Genomic DNA, 20,880 nt, shown 5'->3' on the forward strand with positions numbered 1-20,880 from the left:
ATGAGCTCTCTGTAAGTCTAATACAGGACACATATGTAATTTTTATGTTAAACATATATCCCCCGTGTGAGAAGGCTCAACATGTTTTAATGACAGATGTGCATACGTATGTGGTGACTACTCATTTTGCTGGTAAGTTACACAGGAAGTAGGGCAAAAATGTGTGATATCTGCCCACAAAGATGCATGAAGATTTAGATGAGAGCCCGTGAGGTTTTCTTTTGTAAAAATCAGACAGTAAAGCAAATAGGGCTACAGACAACATTTGGAGTATAATATAATCCATAAAAGTCATTTTACGAGAATGTGAGTGATAAAGCCAGTCACTTAACAAGTCACAACGTGGATAAGAAAGGCTGTGGGCTATGTGTTAGCTGTAACTTCTGTCCAAGAAAGCAAGTGAGTGGAAACTATTATTGCAGTAACTTTGAATCTGCTCAAATAAACTTAAAATTTTCACATTTCAATCACTATTTTTGGTAAGCTCTACATAAGGCGATACTCCACACAATGACTGAAAACAAGGCAATGTCAGGACATGATGGGCTGAGAAGTGCTTCGTGGAGTCTGAAGTCGTGACTATTTCGTCCGAGCTGGTTGCAGGTATAACGGGATGGTAACCACCTCAGCGCTCTGGGTGACTGACCTCCAGACTGGCCACTTCTGAGCGCGAGCAGCCTCCCTGACGTACCTTGGTGCGTGTTACAAGTATGATTATTTCCTATCGGTGGAAGAGCACAATGTTCAGACATCGTGTCTTGGAGCAGGGGTCTACAACTGATGGCCCGTGGGCCAAATCTGGTCCATGAGCTACCAATGGTTTTGCAGTTTTAAATGGTTGAAAAAAACAAGAGTAATATTGCGTGGCACATGACGATTACATGAAATTCTAATTTCACTGTCCGTACCTGAAGTTTGACTGGAGTACAGCCTTGCTCATCGGTTTACGTAGGCCTGCTTCTGCACTAAAACGGCAGGTTCAGCAGGGGTGGCCACAAAGTCTAAGATATCCGCTATCTGGTTCTTGACAGAAACAGTTAGCTGACCTCTTGGACTGGTGGGTATCTTATCGAAACCAGGACCCATGCTCAGATAACAGACTTGGCTTGAAAGTGGTTTGAAGCAGGTCAGCAACAGGTCAATATAGACCCTCATCTCTGCACGCAAATGTATTGTCCCGGGCTGTCTCCACGACTCGATGCCAGTAAACGGCCAACGCTTATACCAAAGTACCACAATGAAAACTGAGCAAACATGCCCTGACAAGGGAATGCTGGGTAGTTTCAGGGGTTGAGGCTACAGAATTGTTTTGATTCTGACACAGATTTCTGGGCTAGGCAGTGACTTAAGGACAATAGAACAGAATGTCTGATATCAGGGCTGCCTGAAAAACCATATAGGCTCTATGTTCTAGGTCTTCAATGTGTTAAGAAAGACATAAAAAGGGCGACTTCTCCATATAAACAAGGAACAGATAAGGGGTGGGATGGCCAGGAAAGGAGAAAGGAGCTTTCCTGAGCCAAGACAGTTCCCACCTTACAAAGAAGCATGTCTCTTACTTGCACAAGTGTAGGCATCTTTGGTGGTGAAGGCCTTCGTACACTGGCTGCAGCTGATGGGACCCACGACAGGAATGGAGCTGAAAGAGTGGCCATTGAGAATCTTCTTGTCCTTCTCCTTCTCTTTAGAATCTTTCTCCTTCTCCTTCACTTTCTCTTTCTCTTTTTCCTTTTCCTGCCAAAGAAAAGAAACAGTTAACTGCACATTAGAAGGCCTTCCCTTTACCTGGGCAACCCAGATGGCGTGCGGTTGATGGTGGTTGGCAAATGCTTTGGACAAACGTTAGGAGCACTGTCCTGGGCAATTTTGTTTTTATTAACTGGCGAGTAGTCGGGCTACGTGAGACAAAGCACGGGAAGGCTTGGCCGGCACAGCAGTGCTGTCGGCGGCTTGTTCAGTGGTTCCTTTAGCGACTCACACAATGACCAAAGAACAACACTGGGAGCAGGCTTCTCATGCTGGAGAAGGGGTGCCTGGGCTGCCGAGGGTTCTCCGGAAGCCACAGCACAGCCCACACAGACAGCAAGAAATGGTTTAGGGCCAGCTGCAGATGGGAGCGGAAGAAAGGATGGTGGCAATTCTGGGACCAGCCTGCGGGGGAGGAACGATGACTAGGAAGCATACAAGTTACTGGGGTTCCTCTGACTTCCGTGCACCCCTCACACATCCCAGGTGAGGGCTCGGCTCTTGAGGTTTCCTCCCTTACTCTAGCCGGAAATATTAAGTACTCCCCGCATACATAGGTTCAGTTTTCACTAATAAGAATTGCAAGGTTCATAGTAACTGGGGCCCAATTTTCAAATTGGGGGAAGGAGAAACTCTGAAAGCTTAATAAATAGTGAGGAGTGCTAGATTCTTAATAAAATAGCTAAATCAGTCAGGGACATTCCAGGGGCACCCTACTCTTAGGAGGCTACGGCCGTGGGCCAGCTGTGCTCTTCAGAAAAGGTCCAGAAGCACTGTTAGGCAGACCATCAGCTGGTTCATCAATATCAACTGAGTAACTTCCTTTCAAACCAACTGAACTATGAACTACAATTCATCGAGGTAGGAAGAATGCACTTAGCAGCTGCCATAGTCACTAACTGTGGGGTACCCACTTTCTGGGGAATATACTACTATGATTATTATCTAAACAAATGCCTTGACAACGGGTACCCCAAAATCAGTGGTCATGACCACTACTAAATAAATGCTGTACATTCTGAATCGATGCCTTTTACATATGATTTCATCCAATTTGACAACTGTGAAATAAGTATCGTGGGCATCATGCTTTCCATTTTATAACTGGAAAGAGAAAGATGACAAATACTGGCTAAACATTTGAACAGTTTCTATGTGCCAAGCATTGTCATAAGCAATTTAACATGTATTTTCTCCTAACACTCCCATGACGTAAGTATTAGTTATTATCTCCATTTGACATCTGAGGAGACTTAGGCGTAGAGATGCTTACTACTGTACGTATTTGAGGCCACACTAATAATTACCCAAGCTGGAATTAAGAGCCAGGTCTGGCTGACTCTAAAGCTCAGTCCCATTCACGCCACTCCAGCCAAGAGCTAAAGAGGTTTGTGGACTCACAAAAGGTCACAGAGCAAATGAACAGCAGGACGCAGATCTTCTGACTTGCTACTCAGAGCCCATCCACTATACGGTGAATGTTCACCAAGTCTGATTCACGGTGAATGTCCTTTTTAATAGAACACACACATACAATAAAAATCTAAGAGCTGAACTGCTACACTTTAGAACTATAAAAAATAACGAGAGGAAGGAAGAAAAACAAACTACTGTACTTCACTTTACAAATCAGAAAATTGCTCTGGGTGAAACTTAGTATCTACTGAAGTACATAAAGCTCTTAATAAAAATCAACAATAAAAAATGCGTTTTTCAAGTAATGTCTTTTTTCCCCACTACATTTTGCAGAAGGATTTTCTATGCATAAAATGTTAAACTGAAAAGCATCTGACTTTTTGCTCAAGAATGATAAAACATGCTCCAAGAGTAAAACAAATCTATGGCAACTTATATTCTCTCAAACCTTGCAATGATCTTCACGTCTCAATACATAACAAACAATATCCTCATCCTCTGCAACGACTCACAGTGGCCCCTCCAAGGATAAAAACAAAACACAGTCAACTCCATTGTCTCTTTCTGTGTTTATTAGAATTTAGTGCCTTAAAGAAGTCAGGCTCTTACCTCCCCATGTTTTGGTCCTATGAATCTCACTGTTATGTGGGGCACTTCATGAAAACGACCCCACTTGACCGACATGATTCGACCCCCATGCCAGGAAATGTGCTCTCACAGAAGGAGAGGCAGAGCCCAGCAGCTTGATGCTGCCATTAGAGAAACCGTAAGAGGAAGCCAGAGACGGGTTGAGAAAGGGAAGGAGGGAGGGCTGAGGCGGCCAGTTTCCTTAACACAGCTTAACTATTTGAATGCTGTCAGGAAAGCGACTACCCTAGCTACAAAGGACACAGGAAACGAAACAAAACTAATTCCCCAAAACACAGTGTCTATGGATGGTGCTTAGGTTGAAAGACAGGAACTCTGCAAGGACTGGGGCCAATTTTTAAACACTGGACGTTATGGAACACGTCTTACCTATTTCAAAATGAACTCATTTCATTAAAAGCAGTACAATTCTTAAGAAATGTTTTAGTGAAGTTACCTACAGTACAGTGATGATCGATCGGCTATTTCGTGAAATTTGACTTTTCCACATTTAACAATTGCCAAAATGCTTTAACTGTGTGCCAGCAAAATAGAAGCTACCAGTATTTAAAGGGAAATACACAGATAACAACTGCACTCAGATACTATGAAGGAAAATAGGTTTTCACTTTTCTAAGCCTTCCGTTTTAGACAAGCAATTAAAAAATTAAAAAACCGGAGAACATCCAGACAACTGTAAAACATGTTGCAATAAACCAACTGTCACAGATCTCTAATCAAAGGACTGAGTGAAATAGTTAGATTTGAAACACTGACTTAAGCCTTTGCAAACACTACTCTACTCCAGTAGGCGCCTTGGAAAGGCTGATGGGTTTAGTCCTGTTTGATACAGGCCATGAAAACTAGGCGTTAAAGCTGAACGTCTCGTTAGGAAGGTGTGGAGTATATTAGCAGCTGTGCAGGAATTTACCTCTTCCAGCCAAACCTGTCTACTTCAAGTCAGACTAAGAATTTGTCTAAAACATTTCCAATCATCTCCTAGACTACAAAGAGGCAAGCAAACAGAAAATCAGGGTGACGGGATGGTTTGAAAAGGGGCACTCCACTTCCTCTCTGAACGAGAACACTACGCACAGTACTGCTCAAACATTCTGCAGCAAGAAACTTAGCAGGAAACAGTACTACCTCTCAAAGGCACTACCAGACAAAAGCAGAAACAGCCCGTCTTCCTGTTCTACTTCCTGTAAAGGCTCTTCCCTTTTTAAAAACACGTTCGATATATTTAACTAATCACTCATGCTCATTATTGATAATTCCTAAAAGGACATGGGAAGGATCAGTACTCCGTTTCTCCAATCATGTGTGTATCCCAGGGCTACAGGCAAACCACATTACCCCGGAATGCAAACCATATGCCACTGAGTGGCTGCCTTTGGGCTCCTCTGCAAGTTATTTAACAACTGCTTATCACATACGTTAAATTCATAGAACAATTAGCATACTGACTAATTTATCTAGACTAATACCACAAACTATTTTATATGCCTATACATCGTGCTCATTATAAGGAAAGTAGAAATTTCCAAACCACTTTTAGAGACTTTACTAAGACTCAGGGGTGGCAATTTAATATAATCTTCAGTGAATGCTGAAATTTTTCCTTTAAAGTAAGTAGTAGGGATGGTTACATCATACAAAGATTAATAAAAGCAGATTAGACGAGTTCTAATAGTATGTCTTTAAAAAATAATTTAAAAGAAATAAAAATGTATTATTTTCATTAAAAAACTAGGTGTTACTAATAACACCTATAATCACATTTCCAATTTTTTAACATAATGGAGAAGTATCATTATTCAATAGTTAAGAAAAATGGTAGAGTTAACATTATCCCACTAAGAAAATACTCCCTTATTTTTGTGTTATCATTCAGAGAATAAAACACTTCTGCATGGTTAAGCTCTGAAGTGGGTACAATGGCATATAAAGACAGGGTATTTAATGTAACTTAAAAATGTGTTGCTTCACTATTTCCCCTATTTCTTACTATCTTTTGGTACATTGATAAAGGGCAAGCTATTCTAGTGGAGGTTCTAAAACAATCTTATTTAAGGTTAGCTAGTAACAATGATGAAAGGTGACTCTTAAACTTCTCAATATATTTGAGAAAATGAACTGCAATCCAAGGTTACCGATTTGCAATTTTTGAGTTTCCATTGCTACTAGAGATAGCACAAGCCTCCAGAGATTAAATCTTGAAGCCAAAAGATAAACAGGAACCATCTCATTGCAAAAGAGTGTTGTCATTTTGACAAGAGGCCAATTGATCCAGTTTCTGCCAGTGATGATAACTTCTCCCTAACACAAATTACTTTCTTTTCTCCTGCCCTTTCTCTTCATCCTTCTACTCCAGTGTTTTGTGATTATTACAAGAGTTAACAAGAAAAAGATAATGTTTAGTAACAGATCTTGTCTAAGGGTGAGCATGAAATAAAAAGTACTTCTTGCTGGAAGTCAGAGCACCCTTCTCTGTGCTTCAGTTTATAAATAAGAAGGCTGGAGTGAGACTTTGTTAAATGTCAGCTTCTGGTTTCTAAATTCAGCCTTACATTGTTTTATTCAAATCTGTGCATTGCCTCATCAGTGCGATGAGTGGCATTAATTCACTATTCTGGCCTGAAAGTCGGTGTCACTGCAGAGACGGATACAAAGGGGGATCTCCACTTAATTACTGGTCTTCCGATTAAAACTTGGTTTGAAGAAAAGATTCCACAGTTTAGAAACTAACAACAAAGATATGTTGAAATCATCCAAGCAGATAATTTTTTCAAGGGAAGACCATAAGCTTTACTTCTGCTATGTGCTTGGTGGCACCTAGCACAAAGCTGGGACCACAGAAGTCGCTCCTGACACTCGCCTGACTTACACTGATCTTTCCAAGGAGATTTCTTTTGCTGACGCTAATCACTGTCCAAGGCTCTGCTTTAAGCCTTGCCGCCAATACGTAGAGTACCAAGAAGCATTGTGCCTTCTTTTCCCTTATTTTTCAATTCTAAAACAAGGGTGAGTATGGAGGACTTAAGTATGTGATTGTTCTAGAAACAACTTGCTAGACTCTTTGCATCCTCTCCTGTTTTTCCTGATTGCCCACTTTCTGTCCATTCTGCACTTAGGCCGGAGAAGTCAAGAGAAAACATGATTCTGGTGGCAGGTTTTGTGGAAAAACTCCTCTGAGGGACAAGCAAACCATATTTGCTAAAAGAAAGAGATCCTATTTACAAAACCTAGCAAAAAAAAAAAAAAAAAAAAAAAAAAAATGCATGCTCTATTTCTACCAGTCTGCTTAACTGAGGGCCTAAGCAGCTTTGGTTTTTGTTTGTTTGGTTTTTGAGGGGGAGGAGAAGTGTGAGGAGGTGCCCTTTACAACAGGATTCTTGACTGTCATGTTTGTTTATTCCCTTACTTCTAAGTAAGCAAGTATGCACCCGTGTATGTATGTATATCCCCCTCCACACACACAGACACACACACACACACACACACACACACACGTGGTAGATATACAGTGACGCCTTGGCAAGAGCTCCTGAAGTGATTTGCAGTAGTTTTTACTTATCTCTTTACTTTGTTGGAGGTTGGGTGAATAGTGTGGAGGGGAAATGGAGGCAGAAAGTTTTTCCCCAGCACAGGGAATCGGTATATGAAAGCAAACTCCTTTTCCTCCTTTCTTTTAAAAATAGATTTAAAAAAATAAAAAGATAAAAAGATTAGAAGAGTAGCTATGGCTATGTGTGGTGATTTTTATTTTCTTTTTTTATATGTTAAATATTCTTACAATGAGCGTGAAAAAATTAATAGCTAGACAAAAAATGTTTACATGTATTATTTTAACCCCTTAAGCACTAAAGAGGATCCATGCAATATGCTCCCAGGTAGGGAAAGGATCTTAGAATTCACAGCTGTCTCAAAAGTTCTCATTACCTTCTGTGGGACAATTTTTCTAACCCTCAAGCACAAATATAACTATTTTCAACCCCTTGATCTTGGCATAAAATCCTTCCACCGTTTTAAATCTGATTTACTGATTTCAGCATTATGGTTGAGAGTATGAAATCTGAAGCCAGAAAGACCCAGATTAGAACCTCCGTTCCCCGTTAGGGGCATCTCACTCCTAGAAAAGGGGGATGGTATCTACCTTCCAGGCTTGTGGAAAGGATACACAGGGTAACGTATGAAAACTTCCCAGCATTCGGTCAAAACTCAATTAGTGTTATTACCTTTTTTTGCTATTTTTTTCTTGCTGCCTTTTTTTTTTTTTTAAATATTATGCTCAGAGAGTATTTCTGACTTTATTTCCATGTGTCCCCATCATTTAGTTACCTTTTGGGTGTGTACAGGCTGTGACCGGAGCCTCCTGATAACCAACTGGGAGGAGGGAGAGGTGTGTGGTCACACGATGAATGCCCACTGAGGTACTTACCTTGCTCTTCTTACTGCTGGACATTTTATTCTTGATGTAGCTGAAAGTACGACTGACTTTTGTTCCACTCTTCCCTTCAAAATCTTTCTTGGAGGGGCTCTGTGGCAGGAAATTATAGTTCTCTTCTGTTATACTAAATAAAAACAAAACAACTGATGTTTTAAAAAAGACAACAGCAGTGAATTTTTAAAAATTAAAACACTTTCTATATAAGTCTTTGTAATCATCTTTGTCATATGTTACTTTAGCTACGAGTCAGCTTATACGCTCACATGAAAACAAGAGACAGAGTAAGAGATGGACAGAGGCTGCTGAACGGTTTTCTACAATAACATCTGAGGACAGGGCATATACCACGGAGCCCATGGTCTACTGCCAAAGCCTGGCCAGGCTTCCTAGCACCCATCACTAATGCGTCAGTAATGGATTTTCTGTGATCTGAGGTTAAATAGAGGCTGTCAATTATTCATTCATTATTTTATCTAAAATTTCTCAATCTAAAATAGCATTCAATTTACAGACATTTTTGCATCAAACAGGTGCTTGAAAAGAAACCCATGAATATGATGGCATGATGGACTTGTTAATAAAGGTTGCAAACCAAGGCATTTTTATGACCAAATGCATATTCAAGTTCCCTGATGGCACAAATGACACATCTTTTTAAATCTTTTGGCACACGGGACAGACAGTAATGTGGACTGGTGAACACTGCCATGTATAGTTATAGGAAGGAATATACTGAGTGGCAGGACAGTTGAGACAGACTGCAGAAAGATTCGTTTTAGGAGTTTCACACAGACCCAGATGTATCAGTCGACTTGTCAGGAAGTCTATACAAAACCCAAGTCCCTCCATGATGGATGGGTCTGGACCTTAGGAAATTCACAAGGTTGATTTCCTCAAACAATGCTTGGCACTGGTACACACAGTCCATTGTATAGAAAAGGAATCTATTTATGCTATATTCCCGAGGTGCTCTAGAATAGTTATTTAGAACTTTTCCAAAGAATAGCATTTACCTCAAGGGTCTCAGTGAGAGACAGCAGACCCCTGCAGTGTCCTTATAAACAGCTACAGTCTATTTAGATATAAAGTACTGTTTATAAAACTGTCACTAACATAAAGGGAAAAGGGTGTGAAAAGCAGTGCTCCAGAAAGGACAGAACATCAATAAAATATGACAAAAATGCAGAGAGAAGCATTCATACTGAGAGTTCTGGATCACTGAGTTACAGCTGATGGCTCTGTGAAAAAAAGGGTAATTTTGAAACAATTGCAGAACAACAGTCGGAACCCTCAACATGCGTGAGTTAGAATATTTAATCTCATAACATGACAAGAGGAATATAAAAATAAACAGTGAGTCAAAACAGAAATCTTTTGCCTGTTGTCAAGTAAAGAACCAATTTACTTCACTTGGACAGAGCTGTGTGCCATATCCACAGACACTGAAGAAAACAGCTTTAAAGCCTGGCTGAGCGGGGAGCAGTGTTGCATGAACGTACATTTAAGTTTCCCCTTATCCGTGGTTTCGCTTTTCAAGGTTTCAATTACCCACGGTCAACACAATCTGAAAATACTACATGGGAAATTCTAGAAACAAACAAGCTTTAAATTGCACGCCATTCTGAGCAGTATGGTGAAGTCTCCACACTGTGGACGCTCCCTGCCAGCTAGTCACTTAGCAGCCATCTCAGTTATCAAATTGACTATCTTTGTACCTCAGCGCTTGCCTAAACCTTATCGTTCCTAAAGCTACGTCACAGTGCCTACGTCATTTACGTCACTTGACCTCATCACGCAGGCGTGTGTCATCTCACAAGAAAAACGGTGAGTTCAGTACAATAAGAGATTTTGAGAAAGACCACATAACCTTTAGTACAACATATTATTATTATTGCTCTATTTTTATTAGTTACTATTGTTAAAATCTTACTGTGCCTAATTTATAAATTAAACTTTATCATAAGTATGTATGAATAGGGAAAAAATATAGTATACGTGTTTTTACATATATGTACATACAGAGAGTACATAGGGTTTGGTACTCTCCATGATTTCAAGAATCCACTGGGGGTCTTGGAACGTATCCCCTGTGGATAAGGGGGGGGGGACTATTATATGTACACACACACACACACACACACACACACACTTCATGAAACAAAATGTTGTTAGACTTAGGAATTAAAAATCATCATAAGCAAAGAGTACAAGTCAAATAGAAGTGTTTTCTCACATGAACAAATGCAAACAGTAATTTTTATCATTAGGATCGTGCAAAGAATAAAAGTAGGAAACTGTTGAAGCCATTATTTAAAAAGGATAGAGCCATCATTACTAACGACTTTCTAACCACTATTCCCAATTTATCACTCAGGGAAGAATCCAATGAGCTCAATTAACTTAGTTTACTTAGTTAAATGCCACAAGACATTTTGGATTCCCTGCCCTTCATCTTGGGAAGAGGAGTAACAAGTCAGTATACAGTACCTCTCTGTCAGATTAGCACTGGTGTTGTGGAAAAGCCGTGAATCTGGAAAACAAAAATGGCAGAGAAAACATTAGAACCAAAGGATTGGACCCGAAGGACAGATAAATGTTTGAAATGTCTACAGTGACACAGATAAAGCAGAGATAGCATTTGAAAGCCAGTGTGTGGTGCCTTCTCCTCCAAAGTAAGGTATGGAAGAAGGAAAAATCAAACTTGAAACCTTCAAATCAGAACTGGAAATATGCAGCAATAGGGAGTGAATGTCCCACGGGGAAAAACAAATTTAATCCAGTATTCAAGTAATTGAACAAACCCCAAATCAATATTTTTTTTCTAATGTTCAAACTTACATGAAACATGTTTAATTTCTATTCTAATCAAGCGTTCAGTTCCCATGTGCCACCTTCCTGCGATGATGCCACAGGAAGAACACAGAACAGGAAATTAAACATCACATTCTGTAAGCCATTAACTTTGCTTTTATATATTTCTATAGTAATAATCTAGCTAATGTGTGTCTGATATTTTCTTGAGCCTTCCTGGAAATGGGTTAGTGATTAGGAAGGAGCAGCCGAGCTGGATTATGAGGTCTGGGCCGTCACTCATTTGGGGTGAGATGGCTGGACTTCCTTTCCTCATGTGTGAAAGTGGAGGATAACACAGACGTTAAGATCCTCTCCAGGTTGATACTGATAAAATGAGTAGGGTAGAGGCATTCTTCCTCCTTTCTCAACTATCAGACCATAAACTGAAGTGGGTGATTAAAACTCAGGCAGGGCAATAAGAGCAAGCAGAAGAAACACAACTATTATTTTATTTCCAGCAACTACAAGTTTGAGCTAATTTAAAGGAAGACCTCACGCACACAATGCAAAACGGCTTCCAATTTTTAGGAGCTCAGGGATAGAAATACTTTCTGTGCCTGATTCCAGGTAGACAAAGGTTGCTCAGTATAACGTTATAACGTGGACAAAACACACCCCTTTTCTCCTTGAGGTTGGTTTCAAAGATCTCTGAGATTGCTGTCAGTAAACTTTTCACTTGACAGAGATTTAAAGATGTTCCACTACCAGGTTACCAGCATTTGAAATTCTTAAAACTCCCAAAATTGTTCTAGATTCTGAGTACAAATGCAAAATTGTAGTTATCACTAAGTTAAGAGACAACAGATGGGAATAATGCATAAGAAACATAATGAAGTCTAAATCTTCAGAAGACTGTGTTCTATAGTTTTTTCATTTTTAAACCTATTTGGGGTTCTTCTATTTCGCTTATTATAGAAACAACACAACAAGCCAAGTAGGAGGGAAAGACGATCTGCCCCCCAGCTCTGCGTGATCTAGGTGTGAAATCATCAGCATTTTAACCTCAGGCTGCCTTAATTTATTATATTTTGCTGTGTATAACGTACATTATTTTGCCCATATTTGTGAGGGAAAAATAAGGGTGCACATTATATGTGGGTAGTAGTACTAATTCTGTATCTGTATTAGTGTTTTTAATTCTTTTATTTGTGCTTATGAGTTAAAAGTGTAATAATAAATAAAAGAATGCTAAATTTCCTTTATCATACAAAAAACAAGTACCTAAATATAAACAAAAATGTGAATTAAAAAACTAAAATAAAAGATTTTTTTCCCCCTGAAACTTTGGGCCAAAAACGTGGGTGTGCATTATACACGGCAAAATATGGTCCTTAAACAAACAAACAAGACCCAAGAATATGGCGTTAGAACTTGCTCCACCCACAGGAGCCCGGAATGCCATGAGCAGCATGACATCCTCGCAGGTTGCAGGACACCGCTGTACACTCAAGCAATTACCTCGTAAGTTACTCCCCAGTCATATGAACTGAAAATAAAATCCATGATGAAGACAAACACCAACCAGCACAGAGCCTGGCCAAGAACAGGCTCCCAGTAGATTTGTGTCAAATAAATTAAAAACTGAATAAATATGTCATTGAGCACTGGGAGATCTACGAGTCCTATGAGCATTTTCAACTATCTTCCTGATGAAGAAATTTTCCTTCATTTACTATGATCTCTTCATTTACTAAGGTCATAGTGAATGAAACAGTGATGAATCCACCAAGGCCTCTGAAATTCCTGAAGTGTCACGAGGTTTTTAGAGCATCTAAGGTCTAAGGGTACGAAATAACCAATGTCACTTCCACAACACAATTACAGACAAAAGCAAAGAAATCTGTCACTGAAATTAGCCTGTGAGGTATCAGCGTAGGTAAATAGCCTATTGCAACTAGACTTCTTTTTAAAGGCATGACATAACCTGCAGACCTAACATATTACCATTCCAGGGTTGGAATTACTAGCTGGACGTGGTTAATATTTTTCAAAGTGTGTTCCACGGAACCCTACCCTCAGGAGATGTGATACACAGTCACGCACCTATGGTGGTGACCTGGTTAGTAAGTTTGGGAAACACAGCATATTGAACACTGCTTTGGTAATCAACACATTACCATTTGAAACCTGCTTAAACCAGTTTCCTAATTGATGTGGGCCATGCACCAACCCCCTTCTGTTTCTCCCTCTCCCACCCCCACATAATTCTCACTGGTATTTCTGAGTTTAAGGAACACATTTTGAGGAATGCTGGATACTTCATCCAAAGGTTTCTTCAAGCTCCTATGCTTTTATGATTCCATCATTAGGATTAACCGAATACCCAGAGTTGCGTCATTTCCTATCAGTGACAGCAGAAATACTACTGGGACCTTCGTTTTATTTGCCATGCTGACCTATTTCCCAGGGCGTTACAAATACTTTGAGACGAAACAGCCTTCAGAATTTCTGAACAAAGCTGTAAGTGGATTTTCACAACTTCTCACCTATTACAACTGGTATAAAGTGAGTATTTTCTTATGTGCCTATTTACCAAACATCTTTTAATTGTGAAAAAGTACCGAATGTCGAAGACCACCACGTAAAGGAAAATAACTAAACTTTGTGTTATTGCACGTAAGGCACTTGCCTATAAGAACCCTGAGCTTAATATTGTTTAAATATTAAATTTTAATATTTCAATATTAAATAATTACCTACTTACATATTGCTGAAACTTAGGGTGCCAGCAAGCAGTAGGGAATTTGGGTGCTCAACCATATGGATAGTAATTGCCTGAGACTCATATTAGTTATATAAAAATTGAGAAAATTTATTATTTAACTTTATATTAGAAATGGTTTTCCCATTAAAAACAGCAATTCTGGAGCATTACAGAAATCTTATGCAATCGAAAACTGATTTTCATGAAAGGGCGGGGTTCATTTCCTTTCTAAGTTTACTAAAACTGATGATACCCTATAATGTTTTTGAACTAGGGATTATCAGCTAAGGATATGTTAATCTGAAACCGACAAGGCAGTAAAATGACTGAAAAATGAAAGTTCTAAAGGAGAGAAAACAGGAGGAAAAGGTGAGAAGAAACAAGTTTAGCATTACCTTTTAAATAATAGGTTGGTGCAAAAGTAATTGCGGTTTTTGCAATTATTTTTGCACCAACCTAATACCACAGGTGGACAGCTAGATATCTGTCCCATGAGACAAAATCAGTGAAACAAGAAAAAATGAAAATCACATCATCAAATGGAAAGTTTTGTGAAATCAATACTCAGTATTACAAAAGATACGAGGTGGGATGGGAACACATCCCTTATCCCTTTGAAGATATCTGTGTCCGGGGATGATATCTCGTGTCCTGGAATCAGGCCACTGGATTAATCAGTATAGGTGGGGTGCAGAAGACAAAAACTGTTTATCCACATTAATTTTCAACACAAAGCATGAAAACAAACAGTTTAGAAGGAGAGCATGCAGGGTGATAAAAGTCCCCAAACAATTTCTTAGCACGAAGCCCACAGTATGTTCAGCACTGGCCAGACGCCGGAAAGCAGCCACTGGACACCAAAGTTGCTTACTTACTATGCAACCCCTCCTCCTCATCAGTGGAATGAGAAGAGCCAAGAGAAAAGAGAGTTTTAGACTTAAGGAGGAGCGGAGAGATGCTGACGGAGAAGGAGACCGGCCTTTCGGGCTGCAGCTGCTGCGGGGCTGCGAAGTGGGTTAACAGGACACGTTAGAGCAGGCACAGATGACACCAGGACAAAGCAAAGGGCACCTCGAACCCATGGGGGACAGAGTAACGTCACTGGCTTGGACAGAGCCCGGAGAGGCTGTCTAGGTGAACGACGCAATTGATTCACATTTTCACCTTTATTGTTGAATATGCAGAATTCTAATGCAACTTAAAAATATCCACCAACAAATACGTAGTTGTTAGATTATGAAAACGACAATTACTTTTCATGGTCATTATTGATAGCTGGAGGGTGTCTTCCCTTCCAAGTGAAACCATCTGGAGTAGTGGCACCCACCCCTCAGATTCTGTATCTGGCTCTCTTCTCCCTCACCTGGAATGTCCTCATATACTCCCGCTTCTTCTGCATATGATACATGCTAGTGACTCACCGTTTTCGCTATTCAAGCCAGATCTCTTCTTTGAGCTCGACTCATTCACCTCACCGCTCAGCGTGGGTGGGCATCCGACAGGCAGCTCAAACTGAGCAAGCACAGAGGAAAACTTCCCTCTTCCTCCAGACCTGCCCCTCCTCCTACACTCCTTCGTGTGGCCAGTGGTACCTAACATCCAACAAATTATTCCAAAAGAAACTTGGGCACCATCCTTGCATCCTTAGTCCTTTTGACTTTTGTCTTCTAGAATTCTCTGAACATCAATTTGTCCCCTACTGCCACTGCTCCAGGCCCCGGTTCAGGTCGCCAAATGCTCGCACTTTAATCCTTCAATTGCCTTTTAACGCTCAACCAGCCTCAGTGTTGTCTCTATGAAGTGTTTGAATCCATTTACTGATCAACTTAAATCACTCCACTGCCCTGATAAGAAGCCCAAATCCCTCTGTCTTGCTTTCCACATATATTAATTCACCTAGCAAAACCCTAGTTTTCTTTTGTTCTCAACTTTGATATTACTTAGCCCCAAATTAAAGCGTGTGTATACATAATATGGACTTTATATACACACCTAATGACTATGAATATATTCCAATCTTGCAATTTAATCAAAAAACCGATATAAAAAGGCTATTTGCCTAAATTTTTGTTCTGACATATATTTGTCCATGTTACCTTCTCCAAATAGAACTACATAGGAAAATGCACGTATTCCAATAAATTCTCATCCCACTGTCCACAGTTACAAAGAGAGAGAGACTAAGCAGAGAGAAAATGCCACTAGCACTGATGTCTAACTTGCCAGAGGTGCGCCCTGATCTTGGGTCACGTGCATCGTTTATCTTTTTCCATCTGGGGCATAAAAAACATAAATGGCATAGTTCAGCTCTCAACACTGTCTGATTTCAAAATCCAATGCAAACACTCAATCTTATGCTACCGTGTTTCCCCCAAAATAAGACCTAGCTGGACAATCTAATGCGTCTTTTGGAGCAAAAATTAAAATAAGACTTGGTCTTATTTTACTATAATATAAGACCGAGTCTTATATTCATTTTTGCTCGAAAAGACGCATTAAAGCTGACTGTCCGGCTAGGTCTTATTTTCGGGGAAACACAGTAGTGTTTCCATCAAGGCATGTGTAAGGGTCTTGGCCAACGTACACACCAGGAGTGAAGGTGTAAGGATGACCCCAAGGACAAGTGAATGCCATTCTCTGTGATAAGAAATCACCCACAATGAAGGGGGAAATGAAATCTCATTAAGAAGTCTGTGAAGTTAAAACACCTACTGGGTACAATTCTCCTCTTAAAGTTACCACCACTAAGGAGCTTAGAAATCTTGCTGGGAAACCATCAATCAAGCCGTTTCTCTACAGTTTGTAGGCACCTTTTGGGTGCAAGCAATGAAAAGTTTAGAAACAAAATTATTTTGTATAGTGAAAGTGAAGTTTATTCTTAAGTTCTAGGAAGACGGTTATCTCCGTCTCCTGACAGGCTGGGCGTCTTCACTTCATTTTCTCTGATGCAAGAGGGGAAATGCTGCAAACACTTCGTAGAGCGGTGCCTCCGAAGGCAGTCCTCTGGCATTTTCCCGCCCAATGCAGGCCGCATCAGCACCCCTCTGATTTTCAGAAAATGAGCTGGCAAGAAGCATCCATCATGTTCCCCCATCAGCACAGCAAATCGAAGACATGAAGTAGGAAGCTTCCCCCCCCCCCACTGTGCTTCCTACATAAGCAGTCACCTGTCTACTTTCCACCCCAGAAAACGGTACCGAAATATCTGAGTCACCACCTTTACTCAGTATTTTCCTCTACACATCAATGGATTTTTGAAACAGATCCCAGCTTAGAAATAACGCTACACGTTTGCCTGTTCTTCTAATCTAGCAAATGACCCGAGACATTCTAGGCAACAGCTCTGTGGATGCACCTTTTTCAGAAATGCTCACAGCTAGAAAATACTGTGGGGGAAGCAGCTAATTTCCTTAAAGGAAGAAGATGGAGCAAAGGTAAACGCTGGAAAGTAGGGAGAGAGATTGATTTTAGAAAGTGTTTTGTTTCTAGACAAGCCTGCTCATAAAACACAGCCAAAGAAAGACTGCGGAACGAGGTCCTAGTTTCTTTAACGTTGTGGAAACTCTGGTCAGAGGAAAGGGGAGCCCAGCTCTGTCCTGGGCACTGAGCTCACTCACTCCATAACGACAACCAGGGCTTATTAAAAGCCAGGAAATATGCGAAAGACTTTAAGGAAATTCCCATTTAAGCCTTCTCTCATTATTATCCCTGTGTAACAGTGGAAGTTTGAGGTGGAGTTTCACAGTCTAGCCCAAGGTCACACAGCCACTAAAAGTGCTTACAGTAAAACATCAGTTAAAATATTTGAAGTGTGCCACACACTTTAGGCTTTAAAATCCCTGCGCAGATTTTAATTATGATCCTTTCAGCAAGGAAGACCATGACCATGAGCAGAGATGAACCACGCGGCACGTAAGCAATTTGGAAGTGAAGATCTGAGTCTGTGGCAAATCGAGAATCATCCCGGTATCCTGGTGCTCAGGGGCGTAGCACAAGGAACGGAAGTCCTAGTCTTCCGTTCCACAGCCAGAATTTTTACATCTGCAAGAAAAGGTATCATGTTCGCAGTGCAGAATGGAAAATACGGTTGGGAAAATGAGCTGTCTAAGAGGCGGGACGAAGGGGAGCTAGCGTCAGTGCACACCGCTAACTTAGGGGGAATACTTCAGTGGGGCTAGTGAACGAGTTTATGACCTAAGCATTCAAACATGCATGAAATGCACACTATCCATCGGAACGAGGTACCCTATTTTCGTGAAAGGATTACACGCTGGCGTAAGCCTCTGCAATGGATAGCAGTGTGCCACGGATTTCCGTGCCCCATAGTGAGCCCAGCAGAATCTCTCCCAGCAACAGGAAGCGAAGCTCCATGTGCCCACACCTCTGGCACTGTAGGATGGTGTTTCTTGGGAGTCAGCCGCATTATTTATAGTGTTTGGCTTGCAACTGAAAACATGGTAAAAAAAATCTTGCTTTTTGGAGGAAAAATAATGAAGTGTTTCATGCACGAGCAAGAGAGTGTGTCACAAAATACAGGAAAAAGATCTTTCTTTGGGACGCACTCTATTGGTATCAGGTATTTGTGGCTATTGGGGGAGAATCTCTACCAGGCCCCCGCACTTGCACAAAGCTGGGCTGTCTCACTAAATGGTACCTTCCTGCCTGTCTCTGATCACTGAGCTCTAACTCTCCATGGTCATCAAACCCACGATAAACTGTTTTGTGATCATGATTTTCATTCTATCAAGCAAAACCTGCAGCCCAAAGCCAAATCAGAAGAAAACCCACACCCAAACCAAGGCAGGAAAAGTCATTTCTGGTATGGTTTTGTGAGTTCACATCTGGGCCTTTGAGAGTCATTCCTCACTGGGCAGCTCTAGTCAAACAGGCCAGATTCCTACTGGAGGTGTTGATCACATGAAAACGAGGCCACAGTTACTAAAATCAGCCATCGGGTCTTCATTCTACTGTGGAAATTAAAACGAGGAGGCCTCCCTCCCGTAAGTCATGAATGGAGACATTAATGCAGGACAGCCACTGCTGTCCCTAACCATTTTAACACTGAAGAAACACCACCAGAAAGAGTAGGACAGTTTATTTACTCCCTTCGCTTCGGCATCCTGAATAGATGGTCTTTTGGCAAAGAGGCCATGTATCACTGCACCTTCGATGAGAATTTAAATCTTTGTATCAAGATCTCACACTGCCACCACCCATAAAAAAGTCAGTATTTTAAAAATAAAACAAGAAAGTGGGGTTTCGCAATGAACAAGCTGCCTTTCTGCGGCAAACATTTGGATCCGATGCACATGTGTTTTTGTGCATCTTTCATTTGCAAATGCCCGGTGCTTACGGACGTCAGACATCTATGTAACTTTCACAGCCCATGGCCCTGAATTTGCATCAATCAGTCTCAGATGTAATCCTCGTGGCACTTGCTTAACTAAAACTCTATCTCCGTCTTTATCCTTAATGAGCATGACATTTTTTGAAGAGGTCAGGAAATTAGTATTAGATAAAATTTGGATAAATATACTGTGATTAAAAAAAAGAGAGAGAGAGTATCTTTGAGACGTAAGAACATTACGTCTAACTTACTCTCAAGTGTTTCAGAAAAAAGTTTACAGGAAGTGACAAAGAGAGGGAGAGAGACTGATAAACCAGGTGTTATGATTATATCTAGGGACTCGCGGTGAAGAATATATGGTAATTCTTTGTCCTGTTTTTGAAACCGTTTTTAAAGTTTAAAATTACATCAGAATGAAAAGTTGTTTAAAAATGTGTCAGGTTTAGGCCCCAAAATATCATGAATTTAATGAATTAAGGAGATTTTTAGGAAGAAGAGGAAGGCCACAGAACTGAACTCTGTCACCTTTTCTGTTTAAATCATGAGTCATTCATTCAGAGGAAGAGGCAAGCAAATTCTGGAAGGTCATGTCGTAAGGCCTTAAGGTGAGAAACATGACAGGAAAAGTGTTTAAAACATAACGTATTTAATTTTAAAAACGGAGTATACTCACTGTCCAACCCAGGATGGCTGATGGTCATTAATGAGACGGACTTTGTCAACGGAGAAGAAATGGCTGATGTACAGTAATTAAAGCCCTGTTGTTTGGATCTGTGACACGTCTGGAAAGGAAAAAAAAACAGGGAAGAACCGGTTCTAAGTACATACTCTCATATTTCGAGATAAGCACAACACTTGACATTCCAAGGTAACCTAGGGAAACGAGGCAGTACATGGGGTAACAACAAGGGCTCTGCAGACAGACAGACTTGGACTGACGTCTGCCGGGCCACTTAACAGCTGCAGAGAAGTCACTTAGCTTTTCTGGGCCTTAGTTTTCTTATCAGTAAAATGGGGACATCCATCCTTTACAGTGGTTTCGTACTCCTCACAATATCTAATCACGCTTCAAACTTAAGTACGTGCTTCATAAACATCTGCTGAATGCATATCAGATAAAAATAATTTCACTAGCAATATGAAACCACATACAATTCTTGTTCTTTGAAAATCTAAGTATCTCTTATGGAGATTAGTTTGAGCGTAAAGACTTAGAAACAGAGATGCAAGTAAAAAGTGTTTCAAGTCACAAGCGAAGCAGCCATGCGTCTGGAAAGAAGCCTAAATCTCTTTCATTTCCTCTTCTAAGATTAGATTGCTTCTACATGGGGGACTGAAATTTGATCATTTAACTCCCCGGTAAATTCACAGTAGCTTCGAGGCCGGTTCAACCAACCAGGTGCACAAGTTCCTACCCCCGAAAGTTCCTACTGTTTCGGGGGTACAAGCAGTACCCCTGAAAGAGACGGCCAGTGTTTACCAGTACACGTCTGCTGTTTTGAGAGCCCATTCTAAATTGCTAACTTTAATTATAAATCCCTTCACCTCATAGTGGGCTGAAATCTGACCCCTCCCAATTTGCACATGTTGAAAGGGAAGCAATGAAAATCCGTTACTAGCATAAACTCGATTCAACTGCCCTAAAGACTTCTGATTATTTAGAGCTTGTTTCGCATGTAACCATGGAGTCTGAGGCACAGTTGCTATGTTTCAAATACAACTGTGAGGTCTGAAAAA

At 40.6% G+C, this 20,880-nt stretch overlaps 1 protein-coding gene across 17 annotated transcripts in view; it reads right to left on the reverse strand.

Moving 5' to 3' along the window:
• The window catches only part of AKAP13 (A-kinase anchoring protein 13), a 309,763-nt gene that overhangs the window by 41,433 nt on the left and 247,450 nt on the right, over positions 1-20,880 (reverse strand). For all 17 annotated transcript variants that reach the window (XM_033100202.1, XM_033100201.1, XM_033100203.1 and 14 more), the window contains 4 exons: positions 19,817-19,925; positions 10,727-10,769; positions 8,231-8,363; positions 1,560-1,734 (listed from right to left, as the gene is read on the reverse strand). In XM_033100202.1, the coding sequence (XP_032956093.1) occupies positions 1,560-1,734; positions 8,231-8,363; positions 10,727-10,769; positions 19,817-19,925 (460 nt within the window). The remainder of the gene's footprint in view (positions 1-1,559; positions 1,735-8,230; positions 8,364-10,726; positions 10,770-19,816; positions 19,926-20,880) is intronic.

This window comes from Rhinolophus ferrumequinum, chromosome 28 (genome assembly GCF_004115265.2).
Source record: "Rhinolophus ferrumequinum isolate MPI-CBG mRhiFer1 chromosome 28, mRhiFer1_v1.p, whole genome shotgun sequence".
In the NCBI taxonomy this organism is placed as follows: domain Eukaryota; kingdom Metazoa; phylum Chordata; class Mammalia; order Chiroptera; family Rhinolophidae; genus Rhinolophus; species Rhinolophus ferrumequinum.